The following is a 23281-nucleotide window of genomic DNA, read 5'->3' on the forward strand; positions in this document are numbered from 1 at the left end:
GCGAGATGGAGTGGAGGGGGACGGGAGCCTGGTGGGGAGTAGGAAGGGATTTTTAAAATCTCTATTTAAGCATTGAAAACCCTGCCATGCAGAACTGATGGGATTGCTGACGCTGCTGGTCAAGATGTTCTGGCTGTCGTTCTCCTGTCTTTCTCACCCTCATACTTCGCCTGGAACACTGCGCATTCGATCCTTCCGTCTGTGAGGCCGAGCAGTTCGGTACATTTGTTGAAATTCTTATCGTCCAAGATGACCCAGCTGTCCTCTAGTATCTGGGGGCAACAGCAGAGAAAGCAGAACACGTTTGGAAATGTCAGCAGCCTGCTGAACTGTGCTTCAGGCCAGTTTGCATCGACTTTTCAGTCAGAATCACTTCCATTCTCCATGTACAACAGGTGCATGAAGAAATTTGACCCATTTTTTTGACTGACGAACTGCTGTGGGAGCAAGACAAAATATAACACAGCACACCTCACTGTGCTTATACAGTAAAACATATTGTAGACTTTAAACCTTAAAGGATAATTACAATTTGGGTTAGGGTTAGGCTTATTTGGAAATTTAGAAAACAAAGGTGAATGGCAGTGTTGGGGGAGTAGTGACACTACATGTAGTTTTGATGATTAAAATGTTGCACCACCAGAAGTGGATTCTGCACTTGCACCTCTCCTCTTCTGATTCAGGAGAGAATCAAGAAGGTGCTGATTTGGAACAGTTGAGGATTCCCTTCTGTTGTTGGGGTTAGGGCTTAGGTTACAGTAGTTAGGTGTCACATTGATAACTGATTAGTGTTAGGGTTTGGTTAGGATAAGGTTAAATATTATGCTTTTTCTGGTTTTCTGTTATTTATATACTGTTATGATGTCAGATATCTATGCTAAATATGGTCAAACTTGAGATTAACTTACATATGTAGAAATGCTCCCTGCAAGTCAAAAGTCGGGCTTCAACCTGCTCTCAATGCTTTGTTTGCAATGTTTTCTTTTTCCTTTCTGACGAGCTGACGTTGGCTTGTCGAACATGCCCATAAAAGGCCATCCGTTCTGTAGCATCAGTTGCTAGGGTTGTTGCTAAGGTTTTTCCATGTGTTGTTTGCGTTGTCCACTCTCATATGTAAGATCTGATTTCGGCTTGAACATGTATGGTTGTATTTGAGAAGTTGACATTCTGAGTAAAGAATGAGAAAAAATAGTGAAATCCTATTTCTATAGTTTGTTTCATGGTTTGCTGACATACCATCCAGAGCTGCCAGAATTTGCCTGACACGCAGCTTCCATAAGAACAGAACTCTCAGAACAGAGTTGGCTCATCGGGAGGGAGGCTTTAAAGGATTTGGCTGGCAATCTTCTATATTCTTCTTATTGTCAAGAGATCTCATGTGCAGAGCCAAACCAACAATGAATTGATCCTGTAGACCAGTGGTTTCCAAAGTGGGTGCCGTGAGGACGGAGCAGGGGTGCTGCGAGATTAATCATCATTGTTCATCTATTGTGCGTTTCTAATAACATTACACCACATTAAAAAATCAGCAACATTTACTTAACTACATTTAATGCTATGTTTTCGAACATAACAAAACAGAATAAATAAGAAATAAATATCAAAATCACAGTATTATAATCTCTTAATATGCAGGTAGCTGTTACTTGCAGCTGATGTGAAAACTCAGTTGCGGGTTGTCACAGAAACACAACATGCCTTTCGGCACAGGATTTTTGCAAGAGCTCCACGGTCAAAAAAAAAAGTGAGCGTCAGAGCAGCGATGGAAAGATTTGAGACAGTAAACAGAGCGCAAAGAAATGCTGAAACATCTCAACACAGATGGCTGAATCTGATGGTTAACAGACAGGTTTTGGCTGCTTGTGGAAGATGGATATCCATCACTGTCTGTGTGCCTTCACTGTTGTGTCAAACATTCCCTAATCCATATTTGTGCGATGTGGCTCTTTCATCACTGGTAAACATGAAAACAAGAAAGAAGATTTGTTTTTCCTTGTGCATGTTAAATATAAACTCATTTTAATTGAGGAAAATGAAAGAAATATTTTTAACATGTTAATAGATTTAACTGTATTTCACTGACAAAGACCACGCCATTTGAACGGTATAAAAAGTAGATTTATTTGGATTGTCAAGAGGGTTCAGGATTGGGTGAGGATAGTGTATGGTGGACTGGATGGGGGTCGAGGAGAGGGATGAAGGGGGTCGATGGCATGGGGATGACCGGGGACCAAATGGAGTCACAAAGAGGCTGGAGCGTCTAGGAACCCGGGGGTCAAGACTCAGGGTGGGGGACATGTCTCGATGAGCTTCCTGCTTCATCATCCCCCAAAGTTAACTTCATTGGACTAAGTGAGAACGGGCTCTTTGAATGTCGCTGAGGTAGGTATGAATCTTGGGAAGACTAGCGGTCGAGAATATTATTTATTTAATTTTAACAGGTGGTCTGGGATTTCTTATTTGGAAGCAGTTGAAGCGGCTCCACTGCGGAAGAATTGGCCAGAGTACGATTAGGAATGTGGATTGACTTTGTCGATGTGGGGAGACAGGTTGCCTGTGCGGAGAGTTTGGTAGTGGGCCAGGAAGTCTGAAGTGAGGGGCGAACGTTTGGCATAAGATGTGGTTCAGACTTACAGATAACATGCCGAAGTGTGCGTGAAACAAGGCTAGGTATGGTGCCCCTGAGGACAGTTTTATGGAGACGTTAGTTTGGCTGATGTAGACGTGTGTTGTGGAAGATTTAATCTTGAGAATGGAACGGGCGAAGGTGGTGAAGCAGGAGAGGGTCAGGACGTTGAGTGAAGGGAATGAAAGACTGTGGGAGGCATGGAAGCTGAAAATGGAGGGACTGGCTTTCAGGTGGGAATCTGAGTCTGGTGCCAAGGATTTAAATTTCTAGTTTATTATGGTCGACAATGATGTAGAAGGCTGTATGAACGAGGATGACTGGAAGACTACTCATGCCCCCAAAGAAGGGCTGCGAAGATGACGTGGTACGGTTTATAGAGAGCGGGGCGGGGGTTTGGGGACCGTTCAGGTGGCTGATCGGAGGCAAACCACCTACTGCTGCGCCTGAGCACGGCAGAATGTCGTGGGATTGGGTAGTGCGGTTGTCTCGGAAAGCATGATGAATGAGGGTTGACGAGTGGCGTGAAGAAGGGTCAAGTGGAGGGATGCAGGAGCGACGAGGACTAGTTGGAAACTGTAGATGTACCAAGAATAAGAAAACGGGCAAACTGGCGAATGGGATGGCATAGACTACAAAATCTAATATCATTTGACAAACTGTAAATAAAACATAACAAGGTCTGCTCTGAACACTAAAATGCAAATCAAAGTCATTCTAAATACTGTTGGCAGTGCGCAAAACTAGAGCTGATGACTTAATCTTTCTGTAAGACAATCTCCTTTTTCAGTTCAATATGCGAAAATATATAAAGTACAATACTGTTTCGTCAGCAAAAATGATGACAGTTTGATGACTCATAGTTGAGAACAAGTAGCAACCATCACTGCTTACTCTGCTTTGACTGGACTCACTTCCAGTATCAGTATCAAGACCAGTTACAGTAGTTCATCAGATCCCAGATGGGCTGATATGGGGAAGCCTGTGTAGTAGTGCATCTTTGTCTACACGCTGAATGGTCTGCAGACCTTCTGGTGGCCTGACATATTTTGTGGTGTCCCAAGAGGTAAGAGGAGGTCCAACCATTTAAATGAACATTAGAGCAGAGACTTTTTCAATTTTCAGTTGTGAGCGCAACACTGTCACAACTGCATTAATTTCAAGAAACCTCTCTCATACTCTGCACTGCTCAAAGCAATGGTTTCCACTGCATGTTAAAGTTTCAGAAGGGACTTGTGTTTTGATACACTGGCATTCTCCTTAACATCCCTGTAACTTTGCTTAACACCAGAGAATCCTATTTTCAGAAGACTGCATAGTTCTCTTACTTCAGTTTCCCCATACATTAATGGCAGAGGGCTTAGCCATGTGTTTTTATCCAACACACTGACTTTATGAAAGACTGATTCCTCTTCACTTGTGACCATTCTTGTTTGCGTGCTTCTGCATAGTGCTTCATAGAACATTCTTGGATCTATTACCTTCTGCCTGCTGTCACTATGTAGTGTTACACCTTTAAAAGCACCTTGCTATGCAGCCTCACATGCAGTTTGTGCACCATTGCCTACGTCCCATGGTATTGAAAACATCTAGCTGCCTTTTTATCAGACTGACTGATTGAGACTAATGTCTAATGTCTCTGGACTGCAGAGCCTCAAGACAGATCTTTAAGTTCCTCAAGTGTGTCCATCATCAGCTCAAGTCTTTGCTGGTAGCCCCTCATACATACATACTTTTACTTGAATTTCAGTTCACATCTTTACTTGCAGCTGTGAGATGATTGTAAAGTGCAACATACATTGTCCAAACAGCGTTTACTGTTCTGTGAGATGAAGCCACCCACCTTATCCTTAAGACTCAACCAATCCTTTTTAAATATACACCTACTTCAGAGACTACAGCATCAAGCTCTCTTAAATTCTTTGGTGACTGATTATACAGACAGTATAACTCGTCAAGAAAAGCTGTGAAGTGGTTGGTCTCTGCAGTGTTTGACTGCATCTGATACAGACAACTCCAACCTATGGTTTAGACAATGCCAGCCTAAGAGGCCTGGGAACTTATCCCATTTTTTATTAACTATAAGAAATGGGTAAGTCTTGGTGATATATTCAAAATTATCTCTATTCCAGCAGTCAAGTAAGTTCTCACTTGCTGCTCCTATACTGCTCCTCCCTCCTGTCCAAGCTGCTCTGCTCCTCTCTCCTGTGCTCCAAAAATACACACTTTTAACCCAAACCATGATCTTTCCCTTACCCTAACCAAGTGGTTTATGTATCTAAACCTAACCAGACCTTGACCACAGCGTTGTCACACCATAGAACATAATAATTTTTCAATAAGCACGTCAAAATACAGTAAGATATTAAGGGCAAAAGACGACAGAGGTAGCCTAATCAGAACGCCTAACTTAATAATGGCAGTGGGTCATTATTGGTTATCAGACACTGATATTACTGCATTGCACACTGCAAGGGTCAGTTTTAAACTGTAAAAAATGCAAAGATTTTCCAGTAGAGCCCAGATCAAAAATATAGACTGTAAACATGCATGATTTGTCTCCTTAAAGCATTGTAGAAAATGACTGGCTGGGATTGGGAATAAGTTTGGGTACAGGTTAAGGAAAGGGGAAACAAAACCAGCACTGGAGAGATGGTCAGCTGGGTGGGAGCTGGGTTGGTGCCAGTCTCCCTCACTCTCTGCTCTACTCTGTTAAACTGCTGCTGCAGGAGTCAACCAGTCAGATACTAAGAGCCAAAAAAATAGCTGCACTGCTTTAAAGAGCCACATCCTATCACACACACACACACACACACCCTTCATTGAATTTAATGATGCTGATGTTTAAAAGTAACCAGACACAAAGAGAGAAAGAGAGAGCACGCTTGAAGACAGAAGAGGAGTGAAAACTAAAACTTTACTTTGTAATTTCATGCCGTTCATTTATCGGTGAAGCGTATGGAAATGCATACTGACAGCCAGATTTGTTTTCTATAGCAATAAATTACGCCACAAAATAATGAGTGCACTTGTTCCAATCCAGTGTAGCAGTAGCAGTAAACTTTTGTCAGAATGGTGAGGGAGTGAAACATAATAGGGATCTGAATGTTGTGAGGCTATGGTAGGAGTGTGTGATTATTCACAGATCCAACCTTTGCTTTCTGTTTAACAAGCAGCAACATCGATTCAGACAGCTTCTATCAAACAACAGGTGTATCTTTTATTTTCAGCATCTAATTATTGCCATGGCAGCTCCTTCCACAGTGTGTGTTTTTGCTTGTTTTCTACCAAGAGTCCTCACCCTCAATATGCCCTTCATTTCTCTGCTTGTGTGAAGGTTCACAAACATTATGTCCCCCTGCAACTCGCTCAATGTGAAATGTGATTGCAATGTGAAAGGAGCCACTATATACTTCAGCTGCACTTGTGGTTTGGCTCTACATGATGTAACTGAGGAACAAATGAAAACTGCCATTGTGTTACAGAAATATTTGTAGTTTTAAAGGAGTATTTCCAAAGTTTATGGATTAGCAGTTGCCACTTCAGTTGATATTCTATATTTTCTTCTTGTCAATAAAATGAGCCAAGAGTTCCATTGTTATCCAAAAACTATTAAAAGCACACATGAACATTGCCACGGTAGTTTATTTTGACTCAATCCCACACACACTATCCTGCTGCCAGAAAACTCACTGGAGCACCAAATGTGGATTAATCCACTGCTGTGTACCAAATTTAACGGTAGCCCACCCAATACTTGTTGAGACATTTATTGTAACTAAAAACCACACGTCAACCTCATGGTGGCGGTCTAGGAAAAGTCTAGAGATCACCAAAGTCAGTAGGATTCATTGTTTGGGAAGCATGGATGTCGGTACCAAATTTGGTGCCAATCCATTCAGTAGTTTCAGTGGACCAACTGACCAACCGACCAACTGACCGACATTGATATCTCTAAAGCCCTGCCACTGGCATGGCTAAAAATAAAACCACATATTGTGAGCCATTTGACAGATTTACATCTTCGTAAGGAACCAATGGACTCAGGGCTAAGGCAGAAAGTAAGAAAATATAGAATAACACCAGCCTTATCCTCAAAGATTATTTTTTCAATCTTTAAAATTCATCTCCATGCACAACCCTTTACTCTTCTGTTTATTAATTATTGAAAAAATCATTGTCCAAGCCCAGGAAATGGGGTCACTGTCAATGACCCACTATCATTCTATGGTAGGTGAAAGGTTGGTAAATTTCTTAGATCTATCACAATTCACTAATTACCTGCCTGTTGCACAAATGATGTTTTTCATAATCATTACCATGTAGCTTATCAGCTTGGTTGGCTGCTTTTATAGCTGAAAAAAGCAGAATGCAAGCCAACAGGAGGATTAAACCAGCCATCCACATCCCATGAGTCAAACTGCATATACCACATAAGCACAGCAGAATTATATTCAACTATACATTTCAGTAAAAATACATTTATAAACACAAATACAAAAAAATCTACTATGTACAAATCTGCATGTAGATTTGCAGGGTTTAGTATGTTGGTGGTGCTGTGGAGATAGTTATGTAGTTTTTATTTTAACCCTCCTCACCTTCCGTATATATGCCTCTAACAGCGTCCCATCAGAACTGTGGGTGATGGCCTGGATGCGATCTGTGAGGCTCGTGTGACATTGCTCTAATCTCGATCGCAGCCTCTTGAAAACAACATCCAAGATGCTGCAGTTGTCTGGACCACCCTGCAGACTGGAGGGAGGCGGCTGTGCCCTGACTGACTGCAGGGTCAACTCAGGTGATGTGCGTGGCCTGTGGGGCAGATTAAGAGATGATGTAGCCAGGGCTGTGGTGCTTGCACATGTCCCAACAACCAATAGAGTTGGAGTTAAAACCAGTCCTAAATTTCAAGTCCAGAGCATATCATGCTGTAAACAAACTCAAGGCTATGAATGCCTTAAATGTAAAAAGTAACACCTAGGAAAATAAGATAAATAAAGAACTATATATTGATATTTTGACAGGAGCTCTGTACTCCAACCCTTCAAGAACCAAAATATTAGTACATGGGAGATGATCAATCATCTGTGTAGAAGTTTGAGAACCATACATACATACTTCATACAGGTGAAATATTTTTAAAATATGTATACTGATCATGAGCAATTGGGTGGATTAAATGGTTAGGGTTGGGGTTAGGTATAGAAAAGGTAACTGAGAGTTTGTAGATATGCAGGAAAGTTAATGTGTGAACACAACATGAGTTTTAGTACAGCTCTCAGTGCTGCCACCATTACTGCAGTGTCAGAGTGGAAGTGAACACATTTACACCGACTGTGTGAATGTGGGAGTTATTAAGTCTTAAAACACTTTTCTGAAATTGTTTCCTTTCAGTCGATTCACTCAATACAACACATATAGTATGGGGATATCGGGCCCCAGCTTGGCCTGACTGAAGACACCTTTATTCACACTTTTAAGGCAGATGATCTGTGGTGACATATGTGAGGCCTGCACATATATACAACTGTCACTACGGTCATCCCTCAATTCTCACACTTCTCACCTCGTGAAAAACACCTCTGCCGAGTTGGGCTAGCAAGTTACAGCTAGTTAGCTGTGTTTCTTCAGTAGGCTCCTGCCAGCTCAAAGTTAGCTTAACACCCCCTGTTGGTGTTAGCCACCGCTGCATCTGAAAGGCTGGTCAGGTCTGCGTTGAAATTGCCAGAAAAGACTACTATTGCACGGCATGACCCCTTCTTCTCCGAGTTGAGGGACCCAGCTTCGTCTGACGGCAAGGGTCGAAGTCCCTGCTGGTAACTGGGCTGACCACATGGAGACTGTTGAGGGGTTAGCCAAGTTTGAGCCAGAGCCCTTCAAGAGCGCTAGTCAGCCACAGCTTGGGTTGTCCATTGCCATGATGACAATGACGTGCTGGACATCAGCTTGGACATGCATGGTTTATCAGAGGGTGAACAGGAGGCTTTATCATCGGGCCAGTATACCGCCTCTGCATCAGTTGGCCAGGACAATACATCCTTCTTCTCACTGTACCATCATGCAGCTGAGAGACTGGAGGTGGAGTGGCCCTCTCCTCCACCAGCTCAGAAACCATGGTGGTTTGAAAGATTTTTCCTTCCCCCTGAGCTGACAACAGTCAAAAACCACCTGCACATGTTCCCGGACTTTGTTGTCATTTATGGTTGCGCTGAGACTCTCTCCTCTACTCTATTTCACTGCGGGCGGGGCAGAGCACTCCACACACACGGAGCTCAGTGTGGTAGAGTAGAGACAGTGAACCAGGTGAAACTGACAACTACACCACTCGAGCTGACAACTACACCCGTTACTTTACTGTAAGTGCGACAAAAGTTTTGCGAGTAAAAAGCAAATAAGAATAATTTAATCAAAGTTGTAAGTCTTTTTCCATAAATGAGTCTTAATCTTACATTAAGGCTAATACGATATATTTTTAAAAAATATGGCACTGTGTCTGAAAGACCAAATCCTGTAGGGTGATGCTGGATTTGGATTTCCCACCAAAGTTTTGGCAGCAAAAAAGAGGCCAGGATTTTTGTTCTTCATGTGATGTTTGATGTGCCTTCTTTTTTATTTATTTTATTTTTTTACATACAAGGCATCACTCTTGTCAGTTTTGTCACAGCTCTTCCTCTCCATCTCCCTTCCTCTTCCATCTTCTTCAAACTCTTTGCTGTACCCCAATCTATCCACCTGATGGATGCCTGTTTTTGTGCAAATAAATATTTTTTATTTAACTCTGGTGTGCATGCCCCTGACACACACTATTAGAAGAACACAGTATGTGTGAAAGAATTCCAGAGTGAAGTTTTTTGCTAAACATACAAGTAAAGACCTCTATTAAGTTTAATTTAATGCCGTCAAAGAAAACCTACATTACATAACAAAACAAATGCATTTCTCATCTACTCCTAGGGCACTTGACAACAGTCAGTGTTGAAAACATAAGCTGTGCTTCTCAAACTTAAACACCAAACTGAGTGAAAGTTTATGCCAGTAGGTGTAAAGGGCAGCATATGAGTAAAATAAGTATAAATATAAATATAAGTGTATATATATATGTAAGTAAGCAGTATAAGGATACATAAGTGAAGCCAATTACATGTTCATTATTATTCAATCAGTAATGACTGTCCATTTCCAAGTGTTACTTACTTACTTTCTTACTAAAACAATTGCAGGTTTCACTGACAATACATAATGTGGCATTTTAGACTTGGTACTTTCATCAGTTGTTCATTTACAAATTATTACAGAAATATACTCCAATATTAAGACAAAGCATCAACGTAAAATTTGTCCAAATATTTGGACAGTACACAATACCAGTCATATGAACATTAACAGTGGGTAGAGAGAACCGTTGTCATGGGTTACCGGCTACAGTTCTCGGTCAGACCAATCCGTTTCCTCTACATAATAAACACAGTTGCAGGGGATGAGACAGCAGCAGTACTGAAGGACAAAATAAACACTCTGTCGAAGTTGAACAAGAGACCAATATGAGTGGTTCTCGTTTCGGAGGCAAACAAAGGTTGGTACAGTTATTATTTCACTGTTCCGAGGAAAGGGTGAGGACTTTATCCAACTCTAGACCTGCGAGTGTTAAACAAATACCTACGAACTTACAAGTTCAAAATGCCAACACTGAGACAGCTACTGAATACAGTCGGCACAGGGCATTGGTTTACAGCACTTGATTTCACAGACACTTACTTTCATGTAGCGATACACCCAGACCACAGGCAGTTTCTAAGGTTTGCATTCGAAGGCGGAGCCTACGAATACCTGGTGCTGCTGTTCAGCCTGTCACTTGCCCCCCTCACCCTCACCAAATGTGTCGAGGTGGCGTTAGCTCCACTCCGGGAGAGAGGTATTTGCATATTAGCCTATCTGGATGATTGGGCTCTGATAGAGCAGACAGCAGTGCAACTGTTGCTAGTTCTGTCACACATTCAAGCACTGGGCTTTTCAGGGAGAGACCTGTTCACTTCCCATGTTGTTTTTTGTTGCTGAACCTGAGTGCGGACTTTCTCTCCAGGGGAGGACCTCTTGTAAGAGAGTGAAGGTTGCACCTGTTGGTGGTGACTCAAATATTGAATCGTTTTGGCAGGGCCAAAGTGGACCTCTTTGCCTCTGGAGTAAATACCCACTTCCCCCTGTTCTTTTCCATAACGGACCACAATGCACCTCTGGGAATGGATGTGCCCAACCCATGGCCCAACACATTCCTGTATGCATTTTCCCCAGTGGAAATGCATACAGAGGGTGTGCCGGCAGGATCTGTCTCTGATCCAGCAAAATCATGGTATGCTGAGATAATCAGTCTGCTGGCAGCGAGGCCCTGGCAGCTTCCTCTCCACAGGGACCTCCTCTCTCAAGCAGGAGGAGAGGTGATTCATCCGCGCCCAGAACTGTGGTGGCTGCATGCCTACCTGTTGAGAGGTCCAATTTAAGAGACCTATATGCATATAAATGGCAGGCGTTCAAGCAGTGGTGTCAGGACTGAAATGTACTCCCATTTCAGTACTGATTGTTTTGACATTCCTTCAGGAGCTGCTGGATAAGGGTCTCTCCTTTTCCATGATTAAAGGTCTATTTGGTGGCTATATCTGCCTGTCATGTTGGCTTCGATGGAGTGACACCAGGCACTCACCCTCTTGCCATGCGTTTCTTAAAGAGGACCTATTGTGCTCATCTCAGCTCTAAATTTTTATTTTTGGACTCCACTATAGTAGCTCTGCATGATTTACAGTTCAAAAATTTCCTTATTTATCTTACACTTGCCCTTTATGCAGCCCCTCAATATACACAGTTTCTCTTTACATTCCATTTCAGCTCCTGTCTCTTTAAAGCCCCCCTCCTGATGAGCCCGCTCTGTTCTCATTGGCCAGCTTTACATATCAGAGTTGTGTAATTTTACTGTCAATGCAAACCAAACATTTCCTGCTTTACTGCTTCAAATTAAAAGCTTTTAAATGACAAACTCACGGGAAGCTTTTATTGTGAAGAATTTAAAGGAAGTGAAAGATGTTCCTCACTGAATTAGTGGAACTTTGTTAACGGTGCTAAACATTGGTCTAAACAACAACATGGAGATATCTGAGCTATTTGTCCAGCAGATTAATTAGAAATAATGCAGGGAGGAAGAGTACAAGCAGAAACAGCCATTTCTCTTGTACCCAGTTCACTTTGAATGGCTCCAAAGTTACATATCGCCCAAATGCAGCGTATTTGCCTACGATTATCCCTGCAGCCTATAGCTCTATGGCCTTTGAGCTCTTAAACCTTTGTCTCCCTCCTTTTGCATCCGCGAAGCACAGGAGGTTGCATTCCCTGTGTACTGTGCGTCTGCTACGCACCTACATAGACCGCATTCAGAGTGTGCATTTATGTGACCAATTGTTTGTCTTTTTTGCTAATCCAGCCAGGGGCAAAGCCCTGTCTAAACAGTGGCTTTCTCACTGGCTTACAACAGCAGAGGTCATCCATTGCCTCACGTGTGAGCGCACGTTCAACCAGGGACATGGCAACACCATGGGTTTGTTTAAAGGGGTATCTGCAACACTGCAAACTTTGTTTGGTTTTACTTTTTGGAGGTGACAGCCCCTTCGGTGGCTATATGTGTTGTACCAAGTGAATCGACTGAAAGGGAACGAAATGTTATGTTACTTTGTTATGTTACTTCTGTTACCTGAAGAAGAGGAGCAAAGTACAACACTAGGTTGCCCTGCTGCTCAGCTGGGCTTGGTGAAAAGTGGTTACTGAACTGATGGATGACCATGGTGACAGATATATATATGTGCAGGCGGGGCCTCACATACATCACCACAGATCATCAGGTGTCTTCAGTCAGGCCATGCAGGGATGTGATATCCTCATACTACATACTATGTGTTGTACCTCATTCTTTCCCTTCAGGAAACAGAAGTTATAGTCAAAACTTTTCGTTTCTGACAATTGTTTTCTCCACAATCTGGTTGTTGAAGTGCTGTGTGGAGTAGCTAACTAAACCCAGTAGGGATTACTTGCTCGCTTTAGAGTTAAATCTTCAAACTCCATTTCTTGCATTATAATCAGAAGAAATGCATAATTTAATAAAAATCAGAAACACATGAGTAGATGTGGAATTTCAGCCAGGAAACATTATGCTAGTATCAAGCTAGCAACAGATATGCTGGGTGACAGTTCACCATCTGTAGGCAGATTGGTTGACGTGCATCTCAGAATGTGATTGGATCATGAGGATTTAAGGGAGAGTTACAAATATAAAATATATTTCAGGGAGCAGAGGCTTGTGGCTTTTACTTTCCATTTTTTTCCAAAGTTAAAGTTTATTGTTGGAAACAGCTGATAAGCACAAAAAATATCTAGCTGTCTGTTAAAACTTGACTGAACTTAGTTGAAAAGTTTAAGTTTTGTAGAGTCTACCCTCTATTTTAATGGCATGTGAGGGCGGTATATTTAACATTTAACCACTTTTATGGGATCTCATGGACAGATTTGTTGGTAAAAGCACCCAAAAAGTGAGATCCTTTCACAAACGTTATAGTGTTTAATGCAGGTTTACAAGTGAGCAATGAAGGCTTGTCTACCTCTGCCTGTACCCAGGATTCTTCAAAACCTCTTTACCTGTGGCACTGACATGTCTTGGGTGATTTCATACCCCATTTTTCCTGGTGGAAAGCCAATAATGTAACTTTTCAAACCAGCCCTTGATGTGGGGTAACATGCACTCCTTCAACTGAAAAACCATCTAAAACACAACATAGAAACACTAAGTATAATTCCATGGAGGCTAAAGATTGAGAAGACAGGTGCCAGTTTACATTTTGGGAAGAGGGGCAATCAGATGTATGTCTCAGTGCAGTACATAATGAGATACATTTATGGGAGTAAATGTTACAGTCAATACAGCTCAAGTCTGAGACGCATGCTTCTATCACACTCTCTATGCTGACCTCTCAGTATGGTTGCTCCTCTCATGGGAGCGGCAGGATGAAGATGTGCTTTCATCTGTTAGTGGTGCTGCCAGGTTTCTCAGTAAGTCACTGTAGGAAACCAACCTAGAAGTGCTGCCAGGTGTAGAGCTGGAGGAGGACTCGCAGAGCCTGGAAACACAAAGAGAAAAATCTGAAAGTGAGCTGAGAAAACCCCAACTGAGCAAAGGCCAGTAGTTCTCTTTTAGCAGTCTAACATTCCATATATCATATTTTAGCAGCAGTAAAACCTTAGAGAAAATGTGTACTTCTTAGTGCAAAGATATGTGCTTTTTTTCATAACTTTAACATAACTTGCAAACTGTGGGTAGGGTGTGCTTTTACATTAAAGCGTAATTATTTGAGAAAAAAAAAAAGATTTTTCTTGTCACTTGAGGGCATCAAAACCATCAACATACTTTGGCCTTATAAAGTTGTTGTGTCTAACATGTTAGCAAACAGTTGCCTATTCACACATCCAGCAGACAGAGCAACATTAGCATTCTTTTGGAGTGGTGTTTCTGGACACCATGTAAGCCCAGAATTCACTTTTAGCTCTGTTTTGGTCTCCACCAACTCTGAACTGTAAAATTTGTGATAATATTCTATGAGCCTGTGACAACTGTCAGATTACACAATCATTTCACCTATTTTTAATATAGAAGATATTGCTTAGTGCAGCTTTAAAATCAATTAAACCCTTTTCTCACCTTAAAGTAGAACTTATTATACCAAAACTTACCTAAATTCTGTAGATGTCACAGCAATATTTGTCATTATTCAATAAAAAAAACCCTTGCAAAAGATATGTATAAAGCAAGGTTAACACTAATTCATCCTCACCACAACAATTCTGAGAGATCAGTGTAATTTAAACAAATACAACCATCACTGAGTTTAGCAGCCTCTGCACTACATGCTAGATTTAGACCACCCAGTCGTGTTTTACAGTTTAAGCATTCAGAGTGTCTGGTACTGGCAGATGGTGGCAGAAGTAAAATATTGATGGAAAACTCACTTTCAATGTGTTGAAGCTCTTCAGTAAAAAAACAAGATAGGTCAAACCTAGTATATGGCTGGACTGTGAATGGTCAATGTGTGAAATTGTGGCCAGTGTGTTACAGGGATAGTCAGTGGTAGTGTCTATAATGTGAATTCCTGGATATTAAATATTTGTAATATTTGCTGGTAAAGTGTATTGAAGTGACACGGTTAAGCTACGTTTGAGTCAAGAAAAAGGTTTGGCAGTTGCAAGAACATTACTTTCCACTCATATCTATCAAGATGTTTGATTTGAAAGAGAACTTATTATAATTATAACTGTTATAATTATCTGTTAACTCCTCCTGCTCTTTCATCTGTTTCACTCTGTGGATGTCTCTGGTTTTTCACTCTGTATTGAGTGTTTAGTCAGAGTGAAGTTTATTTGAGGTGTTTTAACTAAGCGCTCTCCCTCATGCCTCTATGCACCTCTTTCCCAGTCAATGATCATGGAGGCTACAGTGGAAATTGTAAATCAAAGTTTTGACAGCCATTTGGGTGCAAATTCAGGAAGCTTATCTCCACTTGGTTACCGCAGTTACAGTCACATCAAGCGCACCTGCAGAGCAGCCACCCCACACTAAAATGATATAGCAGCTACATGAGTCTCATGTTTTACCTGCAAGACTCGTGTTTTAATGCTGTTGTTCGTCATTTGTGATGTGAAAATGTCAAAGAAATAAAAAGCTTGCATCCTGGTATTAGTTGAGTTATAAAATCCAAACACAAAGGAGCATCTCTCCTGCCGGCTGCTGACAGTGCTGCCAGCAGGAAAGTCGATCACAATGGATGATGGAGGAGGAGACAGTAGAGACACTGGTATGTACGAATCTGTTGAAACAAGAGCTTAGCCGACTCACATCGGAGCTGAGAGCTCAGAGCAGGAAACACAGTCACTCTGCATTGCACTGCTGTCCTCTGCTTCCATCATCTTGCCCCAACTCATTTTGAAAGAGCAATGGCCATTCCGGAAACTCCAACACACAGCCAGCCAACCAATGGTGTAACTTCATCACTCACTCACTCACTCACTCATTCACTCATGGACAACCGTGGTTAGAGGGCTGGTCCGTGGCTGGTCCAACCAAAAAGTACACTCAGAAAAGAGAGGAGAATGGGGGATCAGCGTGTGCTCCAGGACTGTAGGAAAGTCAATGGAGCAGTTTTTTCACACAGCTTACATAAAAACCTCTTTTTTGACCCCTACATGTGCTTTATGAGAATACAAACTTCTGCCTTCAGACAATTCACAGCTAAGACACAGTGCAGATACAGAGGGTTGAAGAAGTTGGTGATCCTCCAGTCAATTAAGCTACTTAATCAATATATAAACGTGGTAGAAGGGCAAGGGACTCAATAATCAATTCAATGTGGCAGGTGTAATATTATAGTGGTACAGTGAGGTTCATGAATATGTATGGATCTAGAAAAAAGTGATGTTTATCTTAAATTGTCTCTAAATGAGCAAATATGGTGCAAAGCCTTTCCAGATGTTTAATCTGACAGTTGTATCGTACATGCCAGACTTTCGCATCTTCACCATCCTGCAAATGGAAAGTCAAGCATTCAAACTTATTTGGTTTTCACTTGAATTTCAAAAGCAACAACATGCCATGTTGAAGATCATGAAGCTCGTGAAGCATGTTGAGGACTAAGCATGTTGCCAGCTGCTGTTTCCAAGGTCAAGAATGAACATTCAGTCCAAACAACATGCCATGTTGTGTCAGGTTGGTGAAGCTGTGCAGTCTGTAATGCATTTCAGCCACAGTTGTCTGCATGTAGCGTAATAATTCCTCTGTGGAGCTGTAGAGCTTCAGTACCTTTGAAATATTTTTAGCAACAGGAAGCAAGAAAAGTTTTCTTTGAAAGGAAAGGAACATTTCAACATTTTGGGAAAAATGCTGATTCGTTTTCTTGCCAAAAGTTAGATAAGAGTACAGATACCATTCTTGTGTCTGTGCATTAGTATGAGGCTATGACTATATAGGAGGTACTTAGCTTAGCTTAGCATGAGATAAAATTCAAATATAGATATACAACCACTTCTAAAGCTCACTAATAAACACTTTGTTTCTTCTTTATTTATTTTGTACACAAAGAGAAATTTAAAAAAAAATATGTGATGTTAAAGCTTGTAACCATTTCTTGGCAAGGATTAACTTTCTGGAGTCTTGTCATAACTGCGCTGAGGTGCTGGACAGAAGTGCAGATTGGATGGATAAACTCCCTCTATGACCACAACATGTCTACATTTCTGGTTGTGTATGGGTTAAACAAACAAAATACAATGTGGTAATTAGTGAGCTTCAGAGATGCTAATCAGCACTTTTTTTTTTTAACTTTATGCTAAGCTAGGCTAATCACCACCCGGCTGTGTACTTACGACACATGAGAGTGGTATCAATCTTCTCATCTAACTCTTGGCAAGAAAGTAAATATGTGCATTTCCCAAAATGTCAAACTATTCCCTTAAAGTTGATTAACACTAACTCTTGACTATGGCATTCTTATTTTGTAATCACAGTAAATGACCTGACAGGGTGGCACAGTGGCTCATTAGTTAGTACTGAGAAACAGCAACAAGGTCCCAAGCTTCAAGCTGAGCCAGTTAGCTTGTGTGTGGAGCACATTAACACAGTGTCTCTGTGTGCTCCAGTTGTCTCCCACAGTCCAAAGGCATGAAGGTAAATCGCTCACTGGTGTGAATATGTTCGTCACCCACCCTCTGATAGACCTATTCAGGGTGTTATTATTTCTTAGTTTTCCATAACTTTTCTTAGTCTCTATAAATTACACTATGCTGCATGTGGGTTTAGATGTGTTTCTTACTTGTCGAAGTGTTTGTCGGAGATGGGCAAGCCATAGTGGCTGAAAACGCTCTTCAGATCCTCCTGTTTGACATATCCAGTGTGCTGAGGGTCACACACCTTCAGAGCTGCCAGGACTGAACCGATCTGCTCACACAGCTTCTCCAGCAGCAGACTCTCCACCTTAACATATACACACACACACACAGTGCACACAGATATTCAGCAGTTACACAAATCAAACACTGCATTAATAATTAACCCCTTTTTTTTCTTTTGATCTCATCCTGTGTTTTCTTTCTGTTTGATCTCATAGTGTATGCTACATACTGTATGTATGATATTTGATCAGAGTATGCTCTAACACACTCACTGTTCTCCATGAAGCAGATGCCAGAGATACCTTATCAGCCCATTGCGTGGTCTGCCTCTCATCTGCTGTTTTCTGCTCCTCCTAAAAAACAAGTCAACAACTATAGTACACATTTATGACCTTAGATGAACGAGTTGAACATGGAAATGCACAAACACTAGCAAATTACACACGCATACAGTAGAGGTGGGATCTGTCTCCTCGTTCAGCGGCTCAGCGTTGTTACCAGGGGAGGTAGCAGAGGGGACGCTGGGGTTGAGTCTCTCCAGACTGGCCAGCTGGATGACCCCGCTGTGATCTGGGTCCAGTACATTGAGCAGCTGTGTGATCTGCGTATTGCGAAGGCGGGGCTGGGGGGTCTTGGGTTGGCTCCCACCTGGTCTCTCTAGCAAGTGTCGCAGGTCTGCCCTGGTGATCCAACCTACCTCCTTCTGGAAAGACAGGGCTATGTGAACATTCATTTCACAGGAACAGTATGATGTTCATTGTAGATACAGTGTAGTGAGCACAAATGTACAACCAAAGTTAGAATTGACCACCATGTCATAAACTAAGGAAGTGGGCAGGGTTAACTCAAGCTGACAGGTTTCCAGAAGTGAAGGATAAATCAAGTAAAAGTAAAAATCCAGAGATTTTGAAGACAGAGGTCAAGTAAAGGGTCTCAGAGTACTTAAAATAAACTAAAATGCGTCACGGGAAGGACAAAAAGCCTGATCTCTTTCCAAGCACTCTGTCTTTTTCATGTCTTTGTCTCAACGCAATGAATCACACAAATTAGGATAATGGTGTACACTTTCAGTTTCTCCTCAAAGACATTCATGGTTTTGCTCTCAGGCAAAAAATGAGCAGGGTAACTGTATGAAGAGTTAAAAAAAAAGCTGAAGAGAGAAGTTCAAACCATTCATACTTTAATATTTTGCGAACCTGGCCAATCACTGCATGAAGTGGACATTATCATCAGATCATCTGTTTCAAAAAAAAAAAAAAATTGTTAGACGCAGTATATTTTAACTGTCTGAAAAGGGGGTTTCAGATACCCTTAGATGAGTGACAAGCACTTTGAAGAATACTGAAGCCTTCAGAGTTGCAAGGGAATCAGTAAGCTTCAAATCTGCTGACATGCTGCTAATGAAGAGGTGATGTTAGCTAACTTCACTTCAACAATTTTAACAAGTTCCCTTTTGGATTCTAGATCAGACTCCACTCTAGCTTAGGCACCCTCCTGAAGAGGGCTCTGACAGGATCTGCACCAGCCTTGGTCACAAGACTGAGTCTGTGCCAAACCTTAGTCTTAATAAATCATGTTAATGTCATATTCCTGTGGTAAAGTCTCTTCTACTTGCACTATATCATAGCGTCATGGTATTTTGTTCTTGTTGGCAACAAGGATTTGTTTGGAGTATGGCCAACTCTATGAAATGATACTTTTAATTGCAAGTATACAGTCCAAAGAAATGCTTCCAGAGCAAGTGTGGCTTTGCACTGTTTTCATCTGAGAGGTCTTAGTGGCACATCTGATTTTCAAATAAAAAGTCTCATCATTCAACAGTTGTCTCTTCAACTGGTACTTATTATATGTACTTATTAGCCAATGTTACTATTGCTCTATTTAACATTTAATATAATTCACTTCTACTAGTAGCTACTTGCTACTTAACTTACTTGCTTAACTCAATCAGTTCTCTTAAGAAACCATTTTACTCTTTTTTGATTAAATGGAATAACAAAAACAATCCAATTTTTCCATCTTGAACTGTGCACTCAGCAGAGAACATAAAAAAAAAAATTGGTATATATATATTTTATTTTATTAGTCAGAATAACAGGTAGCCTTAATTTACTCTAAATATATAATATTGACAGACTATCAAAAGTTTATTTTTCACTTGGAATTACAGTGTAAAGTTCGATCTGCTAAGTCTTTACAAAGCAATGATTTTGTTGAAAAAAAGTAGACAAAAACATCAAAGATTTTCACTGACAGATGTGAACTGATAGTACAGTTCAGTACAGTTCATAAAGTTTTACAAAATTCACAATTCAAAACAATGAAAAGAAAATATCTCCACCCATTTACTTATTTTTTTGCTTTCTTTGACTCTGCTGTTATTTTTTTTGTTCCCAAATTTCCTTCAATTTTTTTTTTTACTTGGACAGTTATCACTGAGTCTGAGCTCTGAATGTAGTCAATGACATCATTGTGTATGACTGCTGCGTTATACAAGTTTTAAACAGACCAACAGGAGCACAGAGATTTACATGATGATCTCTAATGGAATTGCCTACATACCATCTACATGAATGCAATCCAACACATGATCACAACCCTCTGTCTCAAATATCAAGAGAGATTATATTGCATTACACTAAAATGTACATGTTTTAATTAATGATGTGTGTGTTCCCCATGTCAATGTTATGTGCTTTATATGATTATGCACTTTGTACTATCTATGGCCTGGCATAATAAAGCATTCATCTGATGAGATTATGTATCATAGACAAACATTGGGAATCACTACAAGTTGCCCAAGCTCTTGAATTCTTCCCCAGAGATAGTCTAAAAACCATAGTTGGCTTCGAACCTGCCTGAGTGAAAAACCTCATTATTGGCTGGCGGTGTGAGGACACTCTTGTTTGATCTCCCACCCGCTGAATAGATTATTAAAACAGTTGATGGAGGGATTTTTTTTTCCCTCCCATGCCATTAAAAGGAGGAGATCCTGGCAGATAGATATGTGTGATTCATATCTGGGAGAGGCTTCACACACGTACACACACAGACACGTACTTCCTTAAACTTGGAAGCCAACTGTTGTTTTGTGAGTGGCAGCAGCAACATCAAACATAACAGTGAATTAATCGAAAATTCAACCCCCCTTCCCCCGAAGTTTGTTTAACTCCAAAGTTTCATCCAGCTGAAGTAGACTGATTTGAAATTAAAGAGGCAGAACTCGATGCGAAGGCGTGTTGAAGGCGATGGCTGTCAGACGAACATATGGCTAGTGACTGAGTGGCTAACCAGTGGCCATATGCAATCATCTAATCGTGTTTATGGCCATCAAAAAGCTGCAGATGATGATTGGCTCATCTGTAAAGCTGTCTGGCAGTTATATTTAAAACATACACCTCAGCATGTGCCTTTGTCTCTTAGCAATCTGCTGAGATTACTCCCTCGTGTCCTGTCTGATAACATTCAAAATCACTTCTGTCTTGTCTCCTACTACGGTTTTCGCAAGGCTGTGCAAATAAGGGAAAGGTTTTGAAGCATCTCAGTTTGTTTGTTCTAGAAGTAGCAGGTTCATCACTCAGTTTTTGGGCTGATCTTTTATAGATTTTATAGCTTCCAGTCCTGATTCCTACCCTGTTCTGATGGAAGATCTCTTTCAGACGTGGGTAAATGTCCAGGAGATCCAAATTGTCTTTATCTTGGAAAGGCTGGTCAGAGGTCCTGGGATGGGAGATGGGGGTGGGAATGAAAGAAAAGGAAAGGAATGCAATTAACAGAAGTACTATACTACTGTACTATCTACATCCCAACATACATGTCCTTTTTCAATATTTCTAAATTTGTGAGTGAATCACAAGTCTTTATGCAGTCTGTGTAGACAACTTTATTGATTACAACAGAAGCTTATCTGTTCTGCCGAGCACACGTGAGATGGACGATTGAAAAACTTCTTGTGTTGACGAGGCTGAAGAGTGTTGAGGCTGGGGTGGTAGGTGGGCATATTGTGCATCGAACTTGGGTGCAGGAGAATGGGGTTTGTGTCTTGTCACAGTCCAAAAATTAATGTTGGCTTTTCTTTCTAATCATAACCATAATCTTTTGTTAGTTCCCTAACCCTGCCCTTAACCTAAAGCTTGATTTATAAACGTGTGGTAAGTGGATACAGTATACCTACAGCAGCCATGTGCATAGGCTCTGTAGCTATGCCGTAACTACTTACATGTGCACCTCTTCAGGCACCATTTACACTTAAATCCAGATGAGATTTACAGTAAGACACTTTCATTTACACTTAGCCACATATATGCGTCTCCATTGGCCAGATAACAAATAATCCACCTTGGTTTTCCAGGGCTATGTGCAAATCAGGGTCTGTCCAGTAACTGTCAAAAACTTCTGCTTTTTAGCAGTTTAGTTACAAGAATCAACAGTTAACAATAACACCTAGCAAACTAGTAACTATTCATAAACTAACATAGGCACATGGATGATTTGTATTCATGAACTAGGAGTGAGATTAAAATTTCGATTTTAGAAGTTTTATCGTTAATCCACTCGCCCATATAGATAATTTAGTTTGCTAATCTCTGATTAGAGATAAGGTTGGCACAACAACGGCACATTAGACAGTACCGTGTGCCTTCTGTATGTGCTGGAGCTGCTCCTCTCCTCGTCTCAAGCGAGGTTAAGGAGGTTGAAGAAAAGTTGAAAAGTTAATTTATCTGCTTTTATCGAACGTAAATTTCAGCAGTGAGATCATGCAAAGCTTTTCATCATCGCTCAATAGTCCAAAAGTGAATAAAAGAATGTTAACACATTTACTGTATGCAATATAATTCCAACATATGATTGACATATGAATGAGAAAAAAACACTCCTTGCCACTTGTGTATATTCTCTGTGTAAAGGGACTAAAAATGTAATTTCAAACTGACCTATGAGTGTGAAGATTTGTATCGCCCTCTTCTTTGCCCGGGCTCATGAAGTTTCCCAGGAAGTGTTTCCATCTCACCGGCCCTGTTGCTTTTACACCATACCTGCACACACACGATCCATACACATTCATGAAAAATATATTACACAGAATAGTTGATGGCTAGATTTTTAAGATTTGAAGAGTGAAGGGCAAGGAGGCCGAGGAAGAGCAGATAAAAAGAAAGCAGAGTCAAAATAAAAATGATAAATAAATAAAACATTGCTTTCCCTACCGGCTGGTCAGCTTCTGGAAGGAATGAGTGTTCATGGGAAATATAAAGCTGTTGAGAACAGCCCTGAGGACATCCTGTTTTACCAGGCCAGAGTGGGTGGTGTCAAAGGCCTGCAGCGCTTGCCACACCGGGGTCGAGTTCATACACAGCTGACAGGTAGAAGAACATACTGTTGTGCACACAATCAATCATATATTACTGTAGACACAGACCTTCCCTGGCTTTGTCTTTCTCTCCCCAATAAGAAAAGGAAGTGAGTCATCTCTGGTTGCGGTTGCCATGGAGAACATCCCAGTGCGACTCTCGGATGCGTAAGAAGAGCCAGCCCCAACTCTGCCGCCTTTCCCGCAAATTAGCCATGATTAACACACTAACTCAGGAGCTGATTTTTCTGGGCAAACATTTTAATTAGAAGTGTTCCCTCTGCCGTTTGCATCCTGACGCGCCACTTAGAGCCAATTTACCCCTCCGTCTT

The 23281-nt window shown here is 41.1% G+C and overlaps 1 protein-coding gene across 6 annotated transcripts in view; it reads right to left on the bottom strand.

Moving 5' to 3' along the window:
- The window catches only part of efcab6 (EF-hand calcium binding domain 6), a 69588-nt gene that overhangs the window by 16230 nt on the left and 30077 nt on the right, over positions 1–23281 (bottom strand). For 2 of the 6 annotated variants that reach the window (XM_044343746.1, XM_044343744.1), the window contains exons 9-17: positions 22807–22955; positions 22534–22635; positions 21232–21319; positions 18042–18299; positions 17869–17949; positions 17518–17678; positions 13630–13779; positions 7228–7441; positions 158–272 (exon numbers count right to left, since the gene is read on the bottom strand). In XM_044343746.1, the coding sequence (XP_044199681.1) occupies positions 158–272; positions 7228–7441; positions 13630–13779; positions 17518–17678; positions 17869–17949; positions 18042–18299; positions 21232–21319; positions 22534–22635; positions 22807–22955 (1318 nt within the window). The remainder of the gene's footprint in view (positions 1–157; positions 273–7227; positions 7442–13629; positions 13780–17517; positions 17679–17868; positions 17950–18041; positions 18300–21231; positions 21320–22533; positions 22636–22806; positions 22956–23281) is intronic. The other 4 variants (XM_044343748.1, XM_044343745.1, XM_044343747.1 and 1 more) reach the window with 4 other exon arrangements.

The sequence above is a fragment of the Thunnus albacares genome, chromosome 23 (genome assembly GCF_914725855.1).
Source record: "Thunnus albacares chromosome 23, fThuAlb1.1, whole genome shotgun sequence".
Taxonomy (NCBI): domain Eukaryota; kingdom Metazoa; phylum Chordata; class Actinopteri; order Scombriformes; family Scombridae; genus Thunnus; species Thunnus albacares.